This window comes from Cygnus atratus, chromosome 1 (genome assembly GCF_013377495.2).
Source record: "Cygnus atratus isolate AKBS03 ecotype Queensland, Australia chromosome 1, CAtr_DNAZoo_HiC_assembly, whole genome shotgun sequence".
Lineage (NCBI taxonomy): Eukaryota > Metazoa > Chordata > Aves > Anseriformes > Anatidae > Cygnus > Cygnus atratus.
The window spans coordinates 99,209,426-99,232,264 of record NC_066362.1 but is presented as its reverse complement, the minus strand read 5'-3'; the positions used below and the strand labels follow the sequence as shown (position 1 = coordinate 99,232,264).

The 22,839-nt window shown below is 37.6% G+C and overlaps 1 protein-coding gene across 1 annotated transcript in view; it reads left to right on the top strand.

The window, feature by feature from the left end:
* Positions 1-22,839, top strand: part of SPAG17 (sperm associated antigen 17) — a 114,800-nt gene that overhangs the window by 3,109 nt on the left and 88,852 nt on the right. The window contains exons 2-4 of the mRNA XM_050708444.1: positions 5,053-5,193; positions 5,521-5,584; positions 21,890-22,017. Of these exons, the coding sequence (XP_050564401.1) occupies positions 5,053-5,193; positions 5,521-5,584; positions 21,890-22,017 (333 nt within the window). The remainder of the gene's footprint in view (positions 1-5,052; positions 5,194-5,520; positions 5,585-21,889; positions 22,018-22,839) is intronic.

Below are 22,839 nucleotides of genomic sequence, written 5' to 3'. Positions count from 1 at the left end.
TTATGTGCATTTTAGGGCCTGAAGATTGAACTGAAAGTAAACCTTGTATAAAACCATTCAAAATGTTCTGAATTGGATGACTCCACTTTCATTACTCTTCATACTGCTTTCTCTCTGGAGAGGAATTAGGTATTCAATTGAATTGTAATACTCTGTAACCTGCAGGGATAATACAGCAAAAGTTCAGGCCCCCAAAACCAGAAGCCAGTAGTAATATGGTCATGTGTCAGTCAAGAGGTAATGAAAGTGGACTTGGAGGTTTCTTAATGCTCGTGCTCTACACAGTCACTACATGAGGGCTGCAAAATGGCTGATGAGCAACCTTTTCCAGTAAAGCCTGCTGGACTTGCTGATTTACAAGCTCCCTCATTGTTGAAAGCAAAGAATGCTAGAGGGGATGTTTTCCTAGGTGTTCATAAATCTTTAATAAATCTCACTATTTCTAAGGCTTTACTTAAAAATCGGGAGATTAAAGAACTCTTGCCTTTTGATGCTGAAGTGTTTGGAGTTTAAGTTTTCAAATGTTTCTCTTCAGCCATTACACTTATATTTGAAACTAAGGTGTAAAGAAATGAGCCTACTAGTTGTGGCCCTTGGAAGAAAAATAAAATACCAGAAGAATAAGTGACAATGAAAAATGACAGATACTCAGATTTCCTGGAAATGGGGATGAGATGACTGCGTGATGCTTTTCCTAGCAAAAGAGATCTAGAAACTAGTACTGCAAATGTAGTCAATATATCTGATTTGTTAAAATGTCTCCTCTAGAACAGCTGCTCTTCTGTGTCTAGGAAATGAAGCAGAAAGTACAAGACAGATTTAAAAAGGAAAGAAAATTCTGTGAGCTGCATCTTCTTTCTTCTTCAGCATGGATGGAAGTTAGAGATTTTTTGACATAGCTTTATTATTCCAATAGTACCGTGACAAATAAGATATGTATACTATGTGTACTGATTTTTAACAGGTTGAAAAAAAATCAGGTTACAGAGGAACACAGTTGAGGCTTGAGACTCAGAGCAGGTAGTGCTTCTGCTGTTCTCCCAGTGGCAGCCTCCCTAGACTGTTTACATGCTTTTCCTCTAGTTACTTCCATGGTTTTCTCTGTCCTGTTCTTTAAGCTGGGAACCTCATTTAAGGTAGCCTTAGGATCACTGATCTATCCCCCATCAGATCCTTTCTTAGGTCTCACTTCTACAAAAACATTTGAAAGAATTAAACTAAGTAGAGGAACAGTTGTATATTGAGGGAGAAAATGTTTTTAAAGTAACCATATACATTTTACTACTTTTCCTTCTCATTTTTATGTTGTGATTTTAGGTGGTGAGCTGTAGAAGTAGGGTCTGTTTCTTCTCTATCCTTTCAGTGCCTTGAACATTAAGGATACTGTTACAGTATTGATAACATAAGGAGGATGTTGCAAAAATAATAGATTTTAAAGTCAGAAAAAAAAGCAGTCACTTTAACACCTTAAACTATATACTAATGCTGCATGTTCTCTGTCCTCATTGACTCCAGTTACTGATCTGAATGTTCAGCTTTTCTGAAAAAGGAGCTTCAGAAACAGTCAGAGTAGAAATGGATGACATGCTGTTAGTGACTGGGAATTCTAGATCATTATTCCCCGCCAAAGCGTGTGTAGCTATTTCTGGCATTTATCTAGCTCCAATTTCCAGGTATTGCACCTTTTGCATAAAAGGCATATATATTTGATTCATAGAGGGATAGGATAACATTGCTTAATACTGTTTAATTTTTTACACAAAAGACTTTGTATCATGTTGCATATACTTCTTTAGAATTGTTAGGTGGATTTTCACTACCAGTTATCTTTTAGATGTTGATTCCTGTATTTTATTTTAATGTATTAGCCAGTGTTTGGCCAATGCTATAAGTACTCTCATAGCTGTTGTGTGGAGAAGCTCTAGCAGGTTGTTTATTTGAAGCAGAGAATTAGCAGAAGGAAAAAGAGGTGCCACGCTGGTGTCAAGGGCATATCTTTTGCTGAATCCCGAGAATGTTAGTTGGATAAATCCTAAGTGTTTTCAAAAATCATTTTTTCGCAAGCAGGACTTACCCTGATGTTTTGCTTCGGTGTTACAGGGTGCTGTGAAGGTGGCCAATACAGTGGAAACCTGGAAAATTCACTCCGTTGCTTCTGGTGCCTTCCCTGGGAATGTAGAAGTGTTGCAAAAGAGAAAGTCTCATTACTCAAACATAATTCTGAAAGTTCATGGGAAACTATTACAGGTGCTAGGAATTTAACAAGAAATGTAAGAGTGGAGAAAGGTGGAAATGGGGTCAGATAACGAAACTTAGGGACTAGCTGGACAAGGAACTGAGGAAAAGATGATGCTAGGGGTGCAAGTAAAGGATGCGTGAAGGATTCGGAGAAGTTATGGCACTCTGACAAGGAGCAGGGAGTGGAAATGGAAGGAGAAATGAGCTAGCAACCATTGTGAGCAAGGGGTGGAAAGGTCAAGAAGAGACAGGTCTCTGAGGAAGACAGGTTTCACAGACATCGTTGTTGCAGGTTGTTAACCAGTCCTAAGCAGGTGTAATTTGTGGGCACAGAGACACCAGCATGTTCTAAGGAGGAACTAAAGAAGTCATCAGGTAGAGGTTTTAGGACTCTGACGGAGATTTCTTCACATATCCAAAGAACTGGAGGAAGTTGTAGGAACAGGCTCTGTTGCTGCTGTACCATGCCTCACCACGAATCTGGGCTAAAGCCTAACATTCCTGAGTATGGCGCACTTTCTGTGCTGTCACTGTGTGTCTGTGACACTTACTGGGCCCCATGCTTCTCTTTTGGTGGCTCACACTGAAGAGGACATTCTGGTGTACCTGTTGCTCCATTAATTCACCTAGTATGTGGATGTTCTGAAAGCTCTAGCTTTTCTCACGAGTTATGGGAATACCAGGATGCCACCACATGGGGGCCTTTTAATCTCGACATTTTGCAATTCCAAAAGCCTAAAAAATAATACATTTGCACACAAATATGGACATCCAAGTGCCTTGTTCAAAGAATAGTAAATTTTGAGTCAAACTCTTGGCAGCTATACGATGACAACTTTAACTTGAATTCAGATTAACTGTAGCTCCTGTACACGTGTTTTGATAGCGATGTTGGAATACCAAGCTCTTTCAGAATACTTTGCACCAGCAGCTATCTTGGCAACTTTAGGCAGGGTGAGCTATCATTATTCCCAAACTTTGTAGAAAAGGGAAAAAAGAAATTCAGTTTACCTGGTACAGTCCCCATGTGGGCTGTTGTCAGAGCATTGCCAGCAGCGCTGCTGCTGCCATTTCTCCTGTGAGCAGTGTCCTCTGCCTCAGAGCAGCCAGACACTCTTGTGGCTTCCATAGTGTTTGCGTGGTCTTAACACGTCAGTGGTGTGCTTGCACTCTCGTGCATTTTGCAACATTAAATTCTGAAGGTGTATCTTGTGCTATTATAGAACATGGAGGAGGCAGGTGGTCTTTCCCACTTTTTTGTTTCTCTGAATATACTGTGGTTAAAAAGAGGGGCACTTTTGTATGATCATGTTATGCCATGTTTAAATGACATGTTTTGTTACCTGAAGAGTGTGATAAAACATTGCAAGCGTTTACTAGTTTGAAACTTATGTCATGTCAACTGTCACTTTCTCCCATCTCAAGTCATCAGTTTGTCAAATTGCAAACATTTAGGATAGGATTTTTTTTTCAAGATATGAAAAGGATCAAATGAGGAAGGATGTTTTAAAACTGGAGAAAGATAAATTTCTCCTGTCAGCACTTCCATCTAACTTTTTTTTGAAGGGTTCTTTCCCTCACTTTACCATAAACTCAAGCTTTTTTCCTCTTTTCTGCAAGCATGCGCATATACATTTTACATGATATATGCATATGAAATAATTTCCATCAAAATCCTAGTTACCAACCTTTCTTAAATTTGTCTTTAAAATCTTTCCCTGCCATGATGCGCACTGATTGGCATGTGAGTCTGCTTAGGTTGGTCCTGGTTAGTGTGACAATGCCCTGGGACCACCTGGATCTCACTGAAACTCTTTCCATGTTGACCTTTGTTAAGTTTTATTGATATCCTTGCAGTTTACACATGCACACATTGAATTTCATAGTAAAAAAAAAAAAAAAAAAGAAAAGAAAAGAATATGGTGCATCCTGAAGAGTGGAAAGTGCAACCCTTAGAAGTGCTTCTGGTTCAGATGTCAGTGATGCTGATAGAGAAAACTGAAGAGAGAAGATGTGGATGTGCTGAAGATTGCCACTTTTAAAGGGATTCCAGTAGGTTAAAGAAGTGGAGAAGAAGAGTAACCAACCGTTTAAATTACATCATTTTAAAGCTTTTGTGGATGTATATCCATAAGTAACTTGTTACAATCTTCTCTTGCTGTGCATTTCTTTTATGCTGAAAATAAATTTTTCTTCTTAAAAATGCATGTGTATTTTCCTGCATATGTTTGCAAGCTGCTAGTGTTTTTTATTTGTTGATATTGTCATGAAATATAACTTGCCATAGATACAAATTTTTTCTTGTTTCAGAACACTTACTGAAAGCATGTAAGAATGATAGCATGAGTAAATATAACCTCATAAAACATAGTACAAACAATGCTACAATTAGAAATTAGAAAATAGTTCTGGGCTGAAAGTTGTTTTTTTTCTAGAGCAAAGAATGACAACAGTATAAATACATACGTTTAAAATTCTATTTCTTGTTTGTTTACCAAAATGTGAAAACCTTTAAAAGTTATTTTATCTTTGTGTGATGCTAATGCAACCGTCGCCCGTGAGGAGGTTTTATAGAGTGTTTCTAGGCATTTGTGTTTTCTACAGCATAATGCTGCCACCTGATGGAAGAAAGAAGAGGGACAAAGCTGTACATGATTGTTTTGATTGTATAGTTAATTTCAGTGTGATTCATATGTTAATGTTGAATATGTCTTAAAGGGAGTAATTATCTCTACAGGCTTACTCCTTGAAACTGCAGAGAAGTGTTTTGTGTGCTCGTGTTCTAATGCATTAAATATTTTATTTTGGAAATAGGATGACTGGAAGCCTAGCATCTCTTTTGTGGTTGGGACCAAAATTGAGGATGAAATCCACACAACAGCCTTGTCTCTTGCTGTGCAGGTGCCACAACGGAAGCTCTTCAGCGTGGTGACGCGTGAAGATATCTTCAGACAGGTATTCCAAGAAAGGAACTTTTAATAACAAACCAACCCTATTTAAATTCTCTGTGGAAGTTTTAAAAATTACACTAATTCATTAGAAAATGGAAGAAGAAAAGCTTACTTAGGCTGGTGTGCCCCTTGCAAACAGTGGGTTTTTTTTACAAACTTTTCTTCAAGATGCTGGTCATCAAAGCTCTCTCCCTAAGGTACATAGGTACTTTAAGATGATTCCTTAACAATTTGGAGTGTGATTGTAGTATTTAGTGAAAAAGAATAACTAGTAAAATAATTTGTTTAATTTTAAAATCTACTCACGGTATAATACCTTATTTCCTTACAGATCACAGAATCTGGAAGTCAAAAGGGAAAAAAGGTTAAGGATGTGCCTGTGTTCTATGAGGTAGGTTGAGACGTATTTTAGAGTCAGAGCTCTTTTACATTGTGCTAATTAGAGCTGTGTAATTATGTTATGCATACCAGAGTAAATGCAATTCTACCTGGTAAAAGCACTGACCCATGTGGATACCTAAAATTCTTTTTTCTCATGATAACAACACAGTTCCATTGGACTACTAATTATGTGAGAATCAAGATGTCTTTCTATGGATCTGAGTTGTATTAAGTTGAGAATATGTTACATGGTCATATTTTGATGGCGTTGTTACAAATTACAGAAAAATAATTAGACTCTGCCCTCCCAGATGTTCACTGTTATTTAGAGACTTGTACCTTCCTTCGTTTACAGGCATGCAGTCCCATAAATGAAATACCATCTCCATGTGCTATCTCCATTACAATCTCAGACTGATGTTAAATTCTAACGTGGTTCATCTAGTGGGGTATGTCAGCTTGATTGAGAATCATGCTTAGTACAAATAGGACTTCCTTCTCCCTACCTTGTTAATGTTTTACGTACAGCTTGTGAGAGGTTATAAAATTCTGTGATTAATTAGAAGATTGTTTAAAATTTTCTCAGGTAAAGTTTTATGGCCCTACAGACCTGGAAAATAAAGAATTTTGGATCCCTCTAAAAAGATTGTGTTTGCATTTTAGTTCTGAAATGACTAATAAACTTTTAATATGTCTCAGGTTTTGGCGGACTTTATAACAGGTCTTTTTAGTTGCAGTCTGTTTTTCAGTATTGCCAGACTACTATCTGAACAAGTCCCTTTGGAATTATTTACCACTGACATGACTGTGAATTTTATGCAATTAACCCTCTTCATTTAGGACTAGCCTCCCAGGCAAACTCACCCTTATATTACCTGGGATGTAAAACCCCTTCAGTCCTACTGACAGAAAGATTTTGAAGTCTGGTTCTAAGCAGAAGCTTTGCGTGATACCTGTATTTAATTACTAAGAGCAATTTTCCTTGTGAAGTGGATACTTATTAAATTCCAGCTGTCAGTGCTGTGTCTCATTAGCTACTTACTTTACTCCTCAAAGACATTTTTTTTCCTCCTCTCCTTTAACAGAGAATATAAAATGCCTGTTCTGACCTTTTGCTTGGACTCAGTTTCCGTTCTGGCTGTAGCAAATTAAAAGATTGATCATGTCACTACAAGCATTAAGATTCTGCCTCTCTGGGTAGAAATTTGCTCCTGAGTGTTCATTTAAAGTCCAAGTGCAGTTTGTGCATTCAAAACTTTTGCTGCAGTAAGGATAAACAAATAAGAGGCTAGAACAGAACATAGAGTGGGAAATGTTCTTCCAAGAGGAACATTTTTGTCCTTTCTGCATACAGTTCTCTGTTTTGGGACTTGACACACCGGGATTTCCACAAGTGCATATTTGTTTCTAGTGAGACAGTAAATAAGATTATTGAACCTATAGTGATCTTTGAACATATGAAGTATACATGTGTATGAATTTGGGACTGATGACATGGATAGCAATGTGGTTATTAGTGGTATTAATAGTAACATTATTACCCATGCTATAGCTCTTGCACATTGAATTTACTCAAATGTGGGGTATTTTAATAAATTTCAGTGCAGCAGTCTACGGTGCCTGCTGTAAGTCAGGAAACATTAACAAACTATATTGCAGGCTAGTTATGTATTATATTAAAGTAATGCCTTTTGTCTATTATAAAGTATTTTCATTCAGGGCTTTTAACGTCTTACTGTGTTCAATTTCACATCACTCTTACTGTACAAATTGAAGAGGATAATGGCAGGGTTTATGAATGTATAGTTAAAAGATTTCCGTATCTGGGACAATTTGGTGTCTAACTGTTTTTCTGTCTCTTAAGTGACTTGTTGAGGAGTAGGAGTCCTGATCTGTAATTTTGTGCTAATTCCAACACTTAATTAAATCATGTTAAGTTGAGTTTCTCATAAAGACACCATGGAAATGATTTTTTTTTCTTGTATGTGCAAAGGAAAATGTTAAGTTTCCTGAAAAAAAGCAACAAATTTAATAGTGAATCAGGTTGATTTATCATGTACAGTTTTTCTAACAGACAAGACCTAAGGCTGCAGTATGTTTGAATAAATTATGTGTATTATATATCACGGAATCATAGAATGGCTTGGATTGGAAGGGACCTTAAAGATCACCTAGTTCCAGCCCCCCTGCCATAGGCAGAGATGCCACCCACTAGACCAGGTTGGCCAAGGCCCCATCCAGCCTGGCCTTGAACACCTCCAGGGATGGGGCATCCACTGCTTCTCTGGGCAAAAGAGAATATATGCATATTATATTATTATATATTATTACATATACCTTGCATAAATATATATATGTATATGCATACTTTTATATATATATGTACACATATATTTTGTTGTTTATGTACCTGGTTTTTGTGTCCATTTTCTATTAGAGTTGGTCATGTTATGTGTAATTAAGATGCTTTACCACTACTAAATATGAAACAGTTTGTCAGTTACCATACTTTGAACTTCAAAAATCTATTCAAGCCTAAAATTTCCACACTAGTTTATTCATCAAAATGTTTTGTTTTGTTTTGTTTTTCTGGAAAATTCTGTTGAGATCGAGTTCGGGGGCTGTGTAGATGGAAAGATTTTTTTTTTCCTTGCAGCAGTTTCTTTTCCAGTTTTGTTGAACTCATTGATACTGGGTTAGGAAAGTTGCCTTGACGTTACTCAGGAAATTTTGAGAAGGATTCTTGTCACATACTCAGAAGGGAATAAGCTGGAGCTATGGAGCAGTACCATGGTGAGAAAAAATTGTGAAAGAAGATGGAGCCTCATGCTGCCCCTTCATGTGAGAAGACTGGAAGTAGATAGCCAGGTTTGCTGCAAATAAACAATTAAGTAATGGATGTGGCCGTGAGAGAGAGGGGCGTGGAAAGGAGAGAGACGTGGAACAATTTTGTGGTTCTCTCAGGCAAGCTGAGATGCTTGAGACAAAGGGTCATGGAAAGATGAAATAGGCACAAGTGGTAGAGACCAGAGCAGTTTTGTTTGGATGTGAATCTCAGAATGCTATCTTCAGAATGAGCGCCTGTGCTTGTGAAGCCAGCAAAATTGAAGTCTCGTAACAACAGCATCCTTTTGCACACTGCTTCGACTCATCTCCAGGACAAGCCAGACTGTGAATCCTGTGTAACCAAAAAGGTTGATTCCAATTAAAAATATTAATCTTTATTCCACTACATGTGAAAAAAATATTATATTAATTCTGCTTTCTTGCAACAGAATTGTTAGTTGTCAAACTGAGAAATACTGTCAAATAGGGGGACAAACACAAATCCTGACCCATTCGTAGGATCATAGAATGGTTTGGATTGTAAGGGACCTTAGAGATCATCTAGTTCCAAACCCCCTGACATGGGCAGGGACACCTCTCACCAGACCAGGTTGCTCAAAGTCCCATCTAACATGGCGTCAAACAGTTCCAGGGATGGGGCATCCACAACTTCTCTGGGCAACCTGTTCCAGTGCTTCACCACTCTCATAGGAAAGAATTTCTTCCTTATATCTAACCTAAACCTACCCTCTTTTAGTTTAAAGCCATGACTCCTTGTCCCATCATTACACTCCCTGACAAAGAGTCCCTCCCCAGCTTTCCTGTAGGCCCCCTTGAGGTACTGGAAGGCTGCTGTAAGGTCTCCCCGGAGCCTTTTCTTCTCCAGGCTGAACATCCCCATCTCTCTCAGCCTGTCTTTGTAGGAGAGGTACTCCAGCCCCTTGATGATCTTTGTGGCCCTCCTCCGGACTTGTTCTTACAGGTCCATGTCCTTCTTGTGCTGGGGGTTCCGGAGCTGAAGGCAGTACTCCAAGTTGGGTCTCACAAGAACAGAACAAAGAGGGAGAATCACCTCCCTCAACCTGCTGGCCACACTTCTTTTGATGCAGCCCAGGATACAGTTGGCTTTCTGGGCTGCAAGTGCACATTGCTGGCTCATGTTGAGCTTCTCACCAACCAACATCCCCAGGTCCTTCTCCTCAGGGCTGCTCTCAGTTCATTCTCTGCCCAGCCTGTATTTGGGATTGGCCCGGCCCAAATGCAGGATCTTGCAATTGGGAGAGAATGAGCTTGCATTCTCATGCTAGAATTCCATGCCACTGGAACAGATTAAATCAGCTGTAAATAAGAGTTTTTCAACTGTTAATCACTGGGTAGACAGCAAACTCGACTGATGCCTGCTGCATTTTGGTGATGGGACACAGCATGAACAGTGTGCACTGCACTCCACAAGTCCTCGCTAGACTTGTTATTCCTTGAGGACAGGTATAGGTGAATGCAAGATGGAAAATCTCTCAGGCATGGTAGAACTAATAAAAACAACATCAACAACGACAACTTAAGCCAAGAGTAACTTCATCTTCTGCTAGACTCTGTTTAGTATGCTATGGAAAAGTAGATTTTAAAGACTTTTCTGCAAGCATGTTTGAAGTAGAAAAGATGGGCAAAACCTGTGGGAAGAGTCCATTAAACAAGTGAAGTAAAGTCTGTGATAGCAACAAATCCCATAAGTTTCAGGGGGTGGTAGGAGAAGATGGTTAATTAAGTCGTTTCAATTCTTAATAACTAAGTTCAATTCTCAATAACTAAGTTGTTTCAATTCTTCTTTTTCAGTAAGAAAGGCTACTGATAAGAAAAAAATGTCAACACTGTAAGCCAAGAGTTGGATTTCTTATTAATGCAGCTATCACCAATTTGTTTTATGTTGTGTGAAATTAGTAAATGGATAGATATGGTTGGTAGAAGAGATTATCGTAACCCGGGCCACAGGTCACAGTGGTGTTTTTTCCAAAAATACTCAGCCGTGAAACTTCGAAAATCATGATTGGGTGTTTTTTTCTAAATGATTACAAATGACTGAGAATATGTTACAGCTTAATTTCTTTACAGGAGGGACCTTTCCTGATAAAAGTTACCTATAGTTTCAGTGTAAATACATGTTTCAATATATGGCCATATTTACTAGATCAAAGAAAATCTTGCAATTAATCTTCTCAGTGTAAAAACTTTGAGATTGTGTTCAGATTGCTCCTAATTTTTTCTCTTTCTTTAGCAATGTGTAATAGACTTCTTCATATTTTTCAATTCTTTAGTAATTTCTGTGAGTCTTCTTTAAGAAACATTTACAATTCACTATTTAATTGTGGACACTAGAAGGAACTTAGTGGTTTTGTTGAATATGCATCAAATACAAGTGTAACATAATGCACATACTCTATTTGATGGCTCATTGTATGCAAGTCTGAAGATTGACTAAGTTACCTTGGCTACTGCCTTGCTCTGAGAGTGAATTTTAGACTGAGTTGTTCACTGTTGACCAGTGAGTCCTTCCCAAAGTTACCACTTCACAGGTTCTCAATCCTTTAAATTTGGTCTGTTTACTTTGTCCTAAGATACATATCTTGTAATTTAACAAAATAAATCATATTGCTTCTCACACTATGCTGACTAAGGTAGCCAAACTGCTTTGTATGAATGAGTTTTATGCTATATTCTTTATAACTGCTATGGTTATTGTGTCTTCTGGAAATTGAGTAATTGAGGATTTTGTGTCTTCTCCTAGCTCACTTACAGTTTTTTAATAGAGTAGTTTCAACATCTTGTATGTTTCAGACCCCATAAGAAACTCACCTGTTTGATGGTGCTTCTTTGTTTATCTCTGCATTTTTAGGTCTGTCAGTTAATGAGTTTCAGTCTTTGTCACTGCTTTCTTAACCGTAGAATGCTTATTTCTAAATCAATAGTTAAATAACACAGAGGGAATTCTGTTTTTCACTATATCATTGTTAATGTTTCAACTAGAATTGCAGCCTTACCAGGGAAAGCTGTTTTGTTTGCGAGAAGACCTTTTCTTCAAAAAAAACAGAATTAAATTGATAATAACTATTTTGGAAGGTGGTCCAGGTTTCATGGAACCAAAGTTGATTGTTGTAGTGTGTGCTTTGGCAGATGTTCACTTTAGAGTCCTCTGCTTTGCATCTTTCTATTTGGTATAGGAAATACTCAAAACTTTTCTGTTACAGTATCTTTCTAATTTTTCTGAAGTTGCCTGTAATTTGTGAGGTATCTTGCAAAATATTTTAATGTTGAAATGCACATTCTGCATACCAACTTTATAGACCTAGAGTAGACTCTGATCTTAGAGTCATTTCTCACATTTTGAGTGTGGGAACATTGTATAAAGCTCCACTGTCTGCCTACCACTTATGAAATGTTCCTTTCATTCTTTTCATTGTAAAATTCTCAACAAGATTCATCTTTGTTCAGCACTGTTCATTTTCTAAAGACTAGGATGAGCCACAACCATACCATGCAAACCATTTTTTTTAATGAGCATGATCATTAAGGTATCTTCCACAGTTTTGATAAAGAAGACTTAGTTATGGCTGCAAGCAGTTCAGTTATGTGGAGAGTCTCTTGGTTGTATCTTTTCTGCTATTCACAGCCAGCTCACCCTTATATGCCCCCTTTTCATGTTCCCCATATAGAAATTGCCCAGCTTTTTCCTCTGATTTCTTCTGTCTCTCTATGTATCTTTCATGACTAACTCCTTTCTTCCTTAAATCTGAAATAATGAGTACTTGTAAATCAGGCTGTCCAAGATCTTGTTACCCATCTGATTACACTGAATTGTTTCTGATTCTGCAACCCAGAAAATCATTTTTCTCCATCATAATCATTAGCTTGCATGTCACATGCAGGAACTGTTAAGATTTAAACAGAAGAAAGTATAGGATATTGACTACGAATTGTCATATTTGGCTGAACACGGAACCTATTTGATTCTCCTGTTGGCTTCCTTCTAAATATGCACAGCAATTGATTGTCATTCAAAACCTCATTTCTATTCTACCTTCTTTTTTACAGGGAAGAAGTATCAACTCAGATACTTCAAACTTCAGGACTGGCAAAAGCAGAAAAAGTGCCAGTTTTATTGTCTTATTGAAGATCCATAACAGCCAACCCGTACTGACAGGGGTATAGAAATATCAACCTAGTTGTGCAATTTCAAAAAGCAAACCAAAGAGACTCCCCAAATTAAATCCTTCTACTGCTAAGCATAGTATGTACACTTTGCCATCAAAACACAGTTCAGTTGACTGTTTGCACGTAAATCTTAATTAATTCATGTTTTGTACAGCTCATTTTTGAGGACTAAAAGGTTATGGATTAGAAACAGAATCTTGCATTGTTTTAAAATTATTTATAGGGTGCTTTTTTTTCTTCTTTTACTTTTTTTTTTTCTTCCTAAGTTTGTGCTCTCAGAGTCCTTGGGAAATTGTGTAATGTTCACAGCACTTTTTGCATTAATAATAAGCTGTAGCAGGGTCAGAAGGATCCTTGGGTTTTCTAGGTGTAAGTGAAACATATTCCTCTCCTGTCACTTCCAACACAAAATACATTACCTAAGATATTAAGACTTCATGTAGGGTAGTGAAACATAGCAATGAACAAGCTGAAGTAGAGTAAACTGAATGAGTTCTGGCAGAAAACAAGGAATTTAAAGCAGTCTTACTTCAAGCATTTCTGTGAATTGTTTGTTTGCTTGTTTTCTGGAATTATGTAGAATGTAGATTTGTGAAGTAAAGGTTGTTGCTGGTAAGACTATTTGAAGTGGTTTTTTTGGTGGTATCACAATGTAAAGAGAAGGTCCACTTTATATTGGAACTCAGTATGTAGTTCTTGGGTATAGGTGTTATTAATGTAGTATAAAAGTTTACACATACACATACACGTGTGTGTGTGTGCAGGCACATAAGTATTCAAAGCTATGTTATTCTAATAAGTCCTCACCTCAATGGCATGAATTTCATTAAGGAATTCTGAATATTTTTTTATGTCTCTCTTCAGTTGGTCCTAAATAATTCATGCCTTTCTGTTATCTTTCTGATTGTGTCCTTTTTTTTTTTTTTTTGGATGCTGCCATTTGTCTCTAACAGTACTTTCATGGAAAAAAAAATGGGACAAGGGGTATGCATTTATGTTGCCTTAAGGATATTACAGTAAATTTCTAGCATAGAAAAAGCAAAAGGTTTGGTTTTATTGTGTTGTTTTATGTTTGTTTGTTTTTTTAAAGTGATATAGGTAATGATACAATATCTTCAGCAAAAAAAGTGAAACAAAATTCTTAATGCTGCAGATGTAGTGCTTGTGGCTAGGGATATTTTTACCCAAGAAGGTACAAGCTGTTATGAGTTGTGCAGTGGCATCTGGAGGAGATCAAAGAGTGGTTAGTAGCCAGAATGTGTGTCACTGAAGAAACAAGTTTCAGAAATAATGCTAGTTAAGAGTATTTTTAGGGAAGTCTTTTGATTTCTTGTGGAAACATATAATTAAAAGTGTATAGTTTTTGTGGGAGCATATAGATTTTTACAAAGCACCATCAGAATGGTTGGGATCAAGAGTAGCCTTTCTCAAAAGTAGAGATAGTCATTCTAAGATGCAGTCTTTCCAGTCAAAAGATGTGTCAATAGAATTCTATTTTGTAGTAAAAGTTAGTAAAATTTTGTTTTCTTTCCACTGTAGAACAAAAATTAGTTGGAAAAGTGGTTGTAAAGTGGAACAGTCCAGGGGCCAAAACTTGTCAGGTGTCATTGTTTTGTTGAGTGGGTTTGACAGTAAAAAAGAACTTTGGCAGCCTTGCTGAATGGTCAAAAGGATAGAAAGATTTCATATTATTTCCAGTTCCAGTACAGAGCAAAACAAACACTGCAGTCTTAAATGTTGTAATAGAATGGAACAGTTCTCTAGTCAGCCATCGTCCAGTGCAATTGTGTGGATGTGAGTTAAGAGAATTTTATTGCAGGAGCGCTTGGCCTTCACTCTGTATGGGTATGCAGATGCTCACAAAATGGCTAAGAACTGTCATTAAATGAGGATGCCTTTTAGTGAGGTACTGACTCCAGGGAAGGGTAGGGAACATTAAATCCTGCTGTGGGCACCATCTACTCCTTGCTTTTCATGTCTGTAGTAGCAAACACCTACCAGGTAAATAATTGTACGGAACATAACTTGTTTTGTAAATGATCCTACTGCATGAAGTGTTATATTTAGCTTAGAGCTGTTTATTGTCTTGTCTTCTTAGGAGAGTTTAACTACTCTTCCTCTTGGGTCCAAGAATCTAGGTCAGTTTACTTAAAAGGAAGTTAAGGGGCAAAAAAAGTTAGCTTGGGTTTAGCAAGTTTCGTAATTCAGATTGGTCGACTTCCATAAGAATCAATCATATTGATATTCACAAATTGAGACCAATGTCTGCATATCGGCTGAGGTTAGATTTCCCCCTCTTTATCTCACAGGAGACCTTTACAAACAATTCAGTTTGCTCTGCTGACAACTGAATAGGGACAATTTATGGCCATGCTGAACTATTCCAAACAGAGACTATCCCACCCCAAGACACAAATCTTTGGCATCTCCAGATGAACTGCAAATATGGGGTTATCCATATCCCTCCTAGATAATTTTAAAGTATTCCAGGATTTTTGATACTCTGCTGGCTCTGGCTGGGTTGGAGGTAACTTTCTACAGAGCAACCTATATAGTGCTTTGCTCCGCACTTGTAGCTAGAACAGTATTGGTATCACACCAATGTTTTGAGTATTGCTGAGCAGTGCTGGCACTGCATCAGGGCTGTCTCTCCAACTCTTGCCCCCTAATAGGCCAGAGGGCAGGGGTGGGCAAGAGGGAGGTGGGGAGGGGACACAGCCAGGGTAGCTGACCTAAAGTAACCAAACGGATATTCCATACCATACACCGTCACACTCAGCAATAAAAATTGGGGAAGTGAAAGGAGGGGGAGGGTCTCTTGTTATGAAAGCATCTGTCTTCCCGAGCAACTACTATGTGAATTTATTGAAGCCCTGCTTCCCAAGACGAGGCTGAACATTGCTTCCTGATGGGAAGTAGAGAATAATTATTTTCTCTGTTTACCTCTGCCCAACCTTAGCTTGCTATTTACTTTCCTTTAAACTGCTCCTTGTCTCAACTCATGAGCTTTCCTTTCTTCACCATATTTTCTCCCCCATACTTCTGAGGAGGGAGGGTGAGCGAGCAGAAGAGTGTAACTTAGCTGCCCATCAGTTGTTAAATCACCACAGATACCTTGAAAATTTTACTAGAACTAGTGCTTTCAGCTACACAAGCTTCTACCTGTTGTGCTTACCTTAAGAGATGGATACTTCGTAAAGCCTTTCACTAGTGGACTTTGAGCTTCTGCATTGCTTTGGCAGACAGTTGTCTCACTAGCGCTAATACCCAGGAGAGTAGAATGTCATTGTCACGTATCTTCTCAAGAGTGGCATGTGTCAGGTTATCAAATGATGTGCCTTTGGCTTGGGATTTGTTTGTTCCTTTAGACTGTACTGCTGTTGCTATAAACTGGTTGGTCCTAGAAATTCTAGTTGCTTACAATCAATTTCTAAAGCTTCTGTAGTTCTGCATCCCTTTCCAGGGGCCCGTCTAAGGACAGTAGGTCACATTAGGAAGTTCCAGGATTTGTAAATGCTACAACTGGGGTAAAAAATCTTGAGCTCCTGCAGGAAAACAATCTGTGTCTTCTAATTTTGTGTTTCATAGAAACTGAGAAATCTGGTTCTATTGTTTACATGAGACAACTGAACATATTTTATTTCCATTTCAGAATAATGACTCTTCATAATCCTAGCTCTAGTATTCTTCAGGCAACACCCTCTGCCTGTATTATTATTTTATTACTGTTAATTGTAATTATCTTGCTTGAGGCCATTTATAAAACCCCAAATTGCTGACAATTTATTGTCTAGGAAAGAAACTTGATACCATTTGAAATTCATCTATCTATTTAAAACTTAGACTTTAAACTTGCTTAGAATGCTGGTGACACCTTGTTTTTGCTTTCCGCATTACAAGGTTTCCTGCATATGTGCAACTTGGTATAATTTTTTTTTTTTCCATGCAAGTTTTGTTGCAATCTCTATGTTAAGCAAGTATGTCTGTAACAATGTCATTCTTAAACTGGTAGACGGACCCTCTGGAAAAGGAAATACTGATATCTGTTTTGTTGCCTTCAAAGTTTCAGGTGATTATAAGTGGTTAATTATGGGCTGTGGAGTGTAAGACATGTTTCTCAAATAGAATAATTAACTACAGAATCCTTTATCACCAGAGGAAAAAAAAATGCCCAAGGCCCTGTTGCAAACATGGGCGTAAGTGGAGAGGTCCTGCTGAGGAGCGGTGCAAAGCCCATGAGGTCATTGGGCCCTCCTGTCCCACAGGTTCTGAGGGTTCTTAACAAAATTCTGGCAATGTGTAGCTGGGCAGGTTCTGCCAGCACAAGCGTTGATGAGACAGCTTTACTTCTTAAATCTTTTTGTTCCACCTCTTATTGGTTTGTCTGTAGCCAGATGTAATATCAGAGAAGCATGACTTTAGCTCTGTAATGCTCATTGTGCAAATCCAATTGGCTGGGATTACTGGAAAGAATTTACTTCTCAGAAGCACAAAATACTCTGCTCCGCAATGAAAAGACAAGCTGGGCACATTTATACTACTGAAATGTAAATGTTTCAAGATTTCATCACAGCAATATGTCTTTTCTTCTGGGAACAGATCACAGCAGACTGGTGTATCTTCTCATTTTAAAGTTCTGGGGTCTTTAGGAGTTCTTCAGGAATCACTTGAATCACCATTTCAATTTTCTCTCCCCAGTTAGGGTGTTAAAAATGAACAGGTATCTAAAGAGCCACATGAGAGAATCTTTCCTTTGCATGACACTCCTGTTTCCTGAGATAGCAATGCTAATGATTGTTCTTTTGGATAACTGGACATTCATTTCATATTTTCCCTTAAAGAAGGTGAGTTTGGTAGCAGGTCAGGAAGGCATAGGAGGTGTATACCACAGATGCTTAGAGCTGTTGTATGAGATACTTAATAAAGCCAAGGTTAAAAGTCATCATAATTTATATGTAACGTTTTCTCTTTTTTACTTAAATGAGGTTATTCAACTGTTTGTGTTTCCCTTAAAACATTATTTGAGTACTTCTAACAGTAAGACACATACACTGTACATATGTGTCTTAGGAAGTTCTCCTTCTGCATTGCTGAGATTAAACCAGTTAAGATATCCTGCAGAGAAGGACTTGGGGGTACTGGTGGGTGAAAAGCTCAACATAAGCCAGCAATGTGCACTTGCAGCCCAGGAAGCCAGCCATATCCTGGGCTGCATCAAAAGAAGCGTGGCCAGCAGGTCGAGGGAGGTGATTCTCCCCCTCTGGTCTGCTCTTGTGAGACTCCACCTGATGTACTGCCTTCAACTCTGAGGCCCACAGCATAAGAAGGACATGGACACTGAGGGGAAGAAGGGAGACATCAAATCTACTTTTATAATTTTTTTAAATTATCTGAAATACATGTTGGTAGAGTCTTTATTGATTAATGAAGATGATTTTCTGGTTTGCCTTAAGTTTTGCAGTCTACCTTGTGGATACATAAGCTCTATATGGAGCTCTTTTCAGATATGCAGTTGATTTACTGATTTAGCTCGGTTTGAATTGCGAGACCTTAATTCAGCAGTGGAGGAGGATGATTATACAAGTGATCTTTTGACATCATATTTGGGAAGAGGTTCTGAGAAGCAAAAATGAAATGAGGGGCATGGTCAGACAACACAAACTAAATTACCTTTCAACAAACTGCAGGTGTGATCTGAAAGAAGTTCAGTCTGCTCAGGGCCTTCCTGGTATTCTTTCAAAGTGATATCATATGCTCTAGTCAATGAAATGGCGTCACCAGATTCAGAAATATTTAATACTATGCATACAGAAGTCTTCTTTGGCCAGAAGTAATTTTTCAGTATGACATGCAGCTTTCATTCCATAGTCTGGCTTGAAAGCTTCTTGTGAGGGATTCACAACACTGATGGCAGATTGGTTTAAGATTTGGCTTATTTTATTAGCTTTTATTAGCTTGCTTAACAAATTATATTTGAACAGTAAATATTAGCTTCATTGGTATAAGTAGTCCATATAACCTATTGACTGATGGTTCTTCTGTTAAAGATAGATTACCTGTTTCAAACTGACTTGATCTGTGTCAGCTATGAAGGGATATGTCTAACTAAGGAGTTCTTCTAGGAACCATTATGTATGTGAGTCTTGAATTTCTTACAGTTTCAAGTACAGGAGGGAAGATGGAGCTTTACAAAGCTTATCATGGATATAGAATAACTAGGGCTGACCACTGTTCATAGCAAGTGATGCTAGCCACTTCCAATTAATGATAATGCTGTGAAAGTTGGTAATTCAATTTATCACTTCAAATGCTTTTCTCATTATGATTTAGCAGCCACAGAATGGTTCTGTATAAAGAAAAGGAAGCATTTCAAAGAAAGATACTATGAAGACTGGCTTTAAAGGTTTTCCAAACTTTTAAAACCTGTCTCCAATCTCAATGACATCAGCATATGCCAGTGGTATAGCATCATCTACAAGCACTCATGCAGTTTTTGAATGGCTTGAAATACATGCCCTTTGCACCAGGCAGCTAAGTCTCTGCATGGTTCATACTGCCACCATATGAGATCAAATACTGCATCACTGCAGCCTTTCTGCACTTCACAAATGTGACCCCTGCTGTGTGAGGAATGCTAAGTTTCCTATTCCTTTAAAGGAAAAGAGGCCCTACCTAACTGAGTTTGTCTGTCCAAGTTTCCATGGTTTCTCACATAAGGAAAAGGTCATCATTGGCAGGATAAAGTATAGCCAATCTGAAATGAATCCACCTCATAGTATCCCAAAAAAATCCTTCTGTACTCCTACCAAGTCTTTGTCTTCAGCTTTTTTTTTTTTTATTGAGGCTCTGTGGATTTTTAGCTGTTTATGCCAGGTGCCTGCATAATTCACAGGGCCACAAATGAAGAAAACTTGCATGAGTGTAATAAATTTTTTTATCTGCTCTGCATGAATTGATCTATGTTCTATCTTTAAACAAGCAGTGATGAAGGATTTTTTTTTTGTTATTATTTGCATATGCATGGAGCAGACTTTACATTGCTGTGTGAAAAACTGTTTTCATGGTATTACCAAATGTAGGGTGCTCATTTTATTTTTGTCTGAACTCTCTCCCCAGTAGTAGAATGTATTCCTGTTAAATAGAGTTTGGTTTATACCTCTCTGACACCTCACGTTAAAAAAAAATAAAAAATAAATGTCCTCCTTCTCCACTCACAGAGTTGTCCAGTTTACTATAGACCTGGGACAAGTCCCTTAATTTCTGTATTCTCTATCTACAAAGTAGGAATAATCACAATGCATTGCATTTAACTGGTAAAGCACTTTGAATTTCTCAGGAGGAATAGGTTGTAAGAATCTAGGAATTCCTTCCTTCTTCCATGAATAATAAATCAGCAACTGCCATCAAGCTCTGGGTTACTATATATACTTTTCAGGAATCCTTCCAGAATCTCTCCCTTTCCCCTCTATTGTGCGTCAAGAAATGTGCATCTCGTCTAGATTAGGCATTTGGGAAGCATCTCTTTCCATAGGCTGTTAACACCATTTCTGCAAAAAAACAATCTGAGAATTTTTTTCTCTAAGGGAAATTACTATGATATTTCTACCAAAGTCTCTTTCAGAGCTCAGATTTTCTGTAGTTAGCTCTGGGTGACTCTTCTTTGTTGGAATGGCTAGTAGCTTTTAGGGTGCGTACAGTCTGTGGGATTTTTTAAGTTAGTCCTTAATATGCCATTGATTTTCTGCCATGACTCTGAAGTTACTGGGATTCTTTCCAGAAGCCTTCCATGGTTGGCTTGTTGAGATAGTGACCAGTAGTATTACTCAGAATACAAAAGATGTAAAGGAAAACTCATCTTAACCATGATGTATTTTCTTAAGTGTATGTTAAGAAGATTATCAGATTTATTAGTGTTGGAGGAACAGGATTGTTTGGAGATGGGGGGTTATAAATACAATTATTTTGTTTGCTTTGTCTCCCTGTTATGTGATCCAGAAAAATCTGAAATTTAATATATTTTTTTTCCCGTATTTTGTTCCCATGTACATGAAATACTAATTTTGCTTATAATATTCTGGATTCCATTCTGGCATTGATAATTCAGAGAAGCATTTGTAGTGGCTATATTTACATACCCAGGTTTTACTTGATAAGTGAAAATTTCTATGCTGGGCAAGAAACTATGAAAGCTCAAAGCTAATGGTGGTGTTTGCATTAGACAAGACACAGTTCAGTGAGATGCAGTGTGCACCTTCATTGTCTGAATGTTAGCAAGCAAAATTGACACCATATGTGCCCAACTGTAATTGCTCCAAGAAGGGAAAAGAGAAACATGTCAGAACATTTGAGTAACACCTAATTCAGCCCATGGTTATAAATAAAGCTGATGGTTGCTTAAAAACAAAAGTAGGAAAATATTATGGTTATATTATTCCTCAACAGCGCTTCCTACATAGGTGAACTTTATTACAGAGACAACACAAGTGAAAAGAAACATATAACAACTTTTTATGGTATTTTTATGTTATTTTATTTTTTTCGCAGTAAATAAAGTGGTTATGAGGCTCCAAGGAAAACGGCCCAGATGTTACTGTGTTGTACGAAATTTAGTGGAAACAAGCTGTAAAAAACATAGTCGTAAAACAGCCTGTCAATGCCACACATCTGGACAATGCAGCTGTATGTTCCCGCTGCTGTCATCACCCTAAGAAAACTCAATAGCCTTATTTCACCCCAATTAGGCTGCATACCAACAGAATCAGCATTACATAGGGAGGGGTGTATTTTCACCAAGACAGACACTCTCAAATTCCCTTCAAGAAGTTTGTATCTTTCATTCAAGGCTGGTGCCTCAGACACTAGTCACTTTGTAAAGTAGTACTCCAAAGTATTCCTATTGATTTTGTACCTGCTAAATGTTTTTATTTTATTTTATTTTATTAGTTTATAAGTAGTTGCCTAAAGTTGCCAGTTTAAAACCAATATATATGTATATAAATAAAATATAAATATATATATGCAGTTTACACTAAAAACTGTGTATCTGTTCACACTTGCATAGTTTTCTCTCTTCTAGTTTTATCTCATACTATAGCATTTGAGGTCTTTGGACCAAAGAATAGCTATGCATCTTACTGATTTGTTGTTTTTCAGAACGTGTGGCCATTCTGAGCCACATATTGTACAATGTGAAATAATACCCCATCATTTCTGCATGCAAACTATGTCAAATGCAATATTAAAACCGTACAAGTAATAGCTGTTTTTGTTTTTTTCTCTGCAGGTAGTAGAAGCAGCCAAAGCCATTCTTGATAGTGGAGAAGAGGTTCCTGTAACACTAACTGGAAAGCTATTGAAATTTCAACTGCTTTGTCTTAAACAGAAAGACCTTCAGAGAAGGGAAGCTGAAAAGAAGGTAGTACAGTATGCCACAGAGAGGATGCTTAATTAACTTTATGAAGCCACTTCTATTCAAGAGCTATTTGCATAAATTCAGCTTTCTCCTCATGCTTCACTTCCTGTATCCGTAACTGAAGATAAATGTAAATTGAAATTTATGTTTTAAGTTAATTAGATTTTCGGGAAGAAGCTCCCAATTACTCAAATGCAGGTGAGACAGGGAAAAAAAATAGAAAAGAAAAAGTATTGCCTGAGAACTCTTCACTTGAGTAAAAAGTAGTAATGTCTTAACTAAAGCATAGAACCACCAGAAAATAGTGGTAGAAACTTGCTTCAGCTCAATATATCTCTGCTGAAATTAAGGTAGGAGAGGTTATATTACTTGAGAGGTATCAGGGATATGTGCAGAGTAGCATTGTGAAGAAATTACTGTCATGAATCACTTCTCTGGAAGAAATTTGGAGAAGTTATCTGTTCCATCCTCTGGTATTAAGGCAGGATAAAATATACATAAACTATTCTTGGTAAATGGTTATTGAACCTGTTCTTAAAAACCTTGCACTGCTGTGCTTTCACCTTTCTACAGCAATCAGTATTACTGTTCAAATATCTTTGTAACATAGATATTTGTAAAAGGTTTCTAACTTCATCAACCCTGTTCTAATTTAAATCCATTGCTGCTTCATTTCTCACTGTGTATGGGGACAATGGCTCAAGATCCAAGTGGAAAGCAGGGATAAATGGTGTCCTTCAGGGGTCAGTATTGTTACCAGTATTATTTAATATCTTTGTTGGTGATATGGACAGTGGAATTGAGAGCACGCTCAGCAAGTTTGTA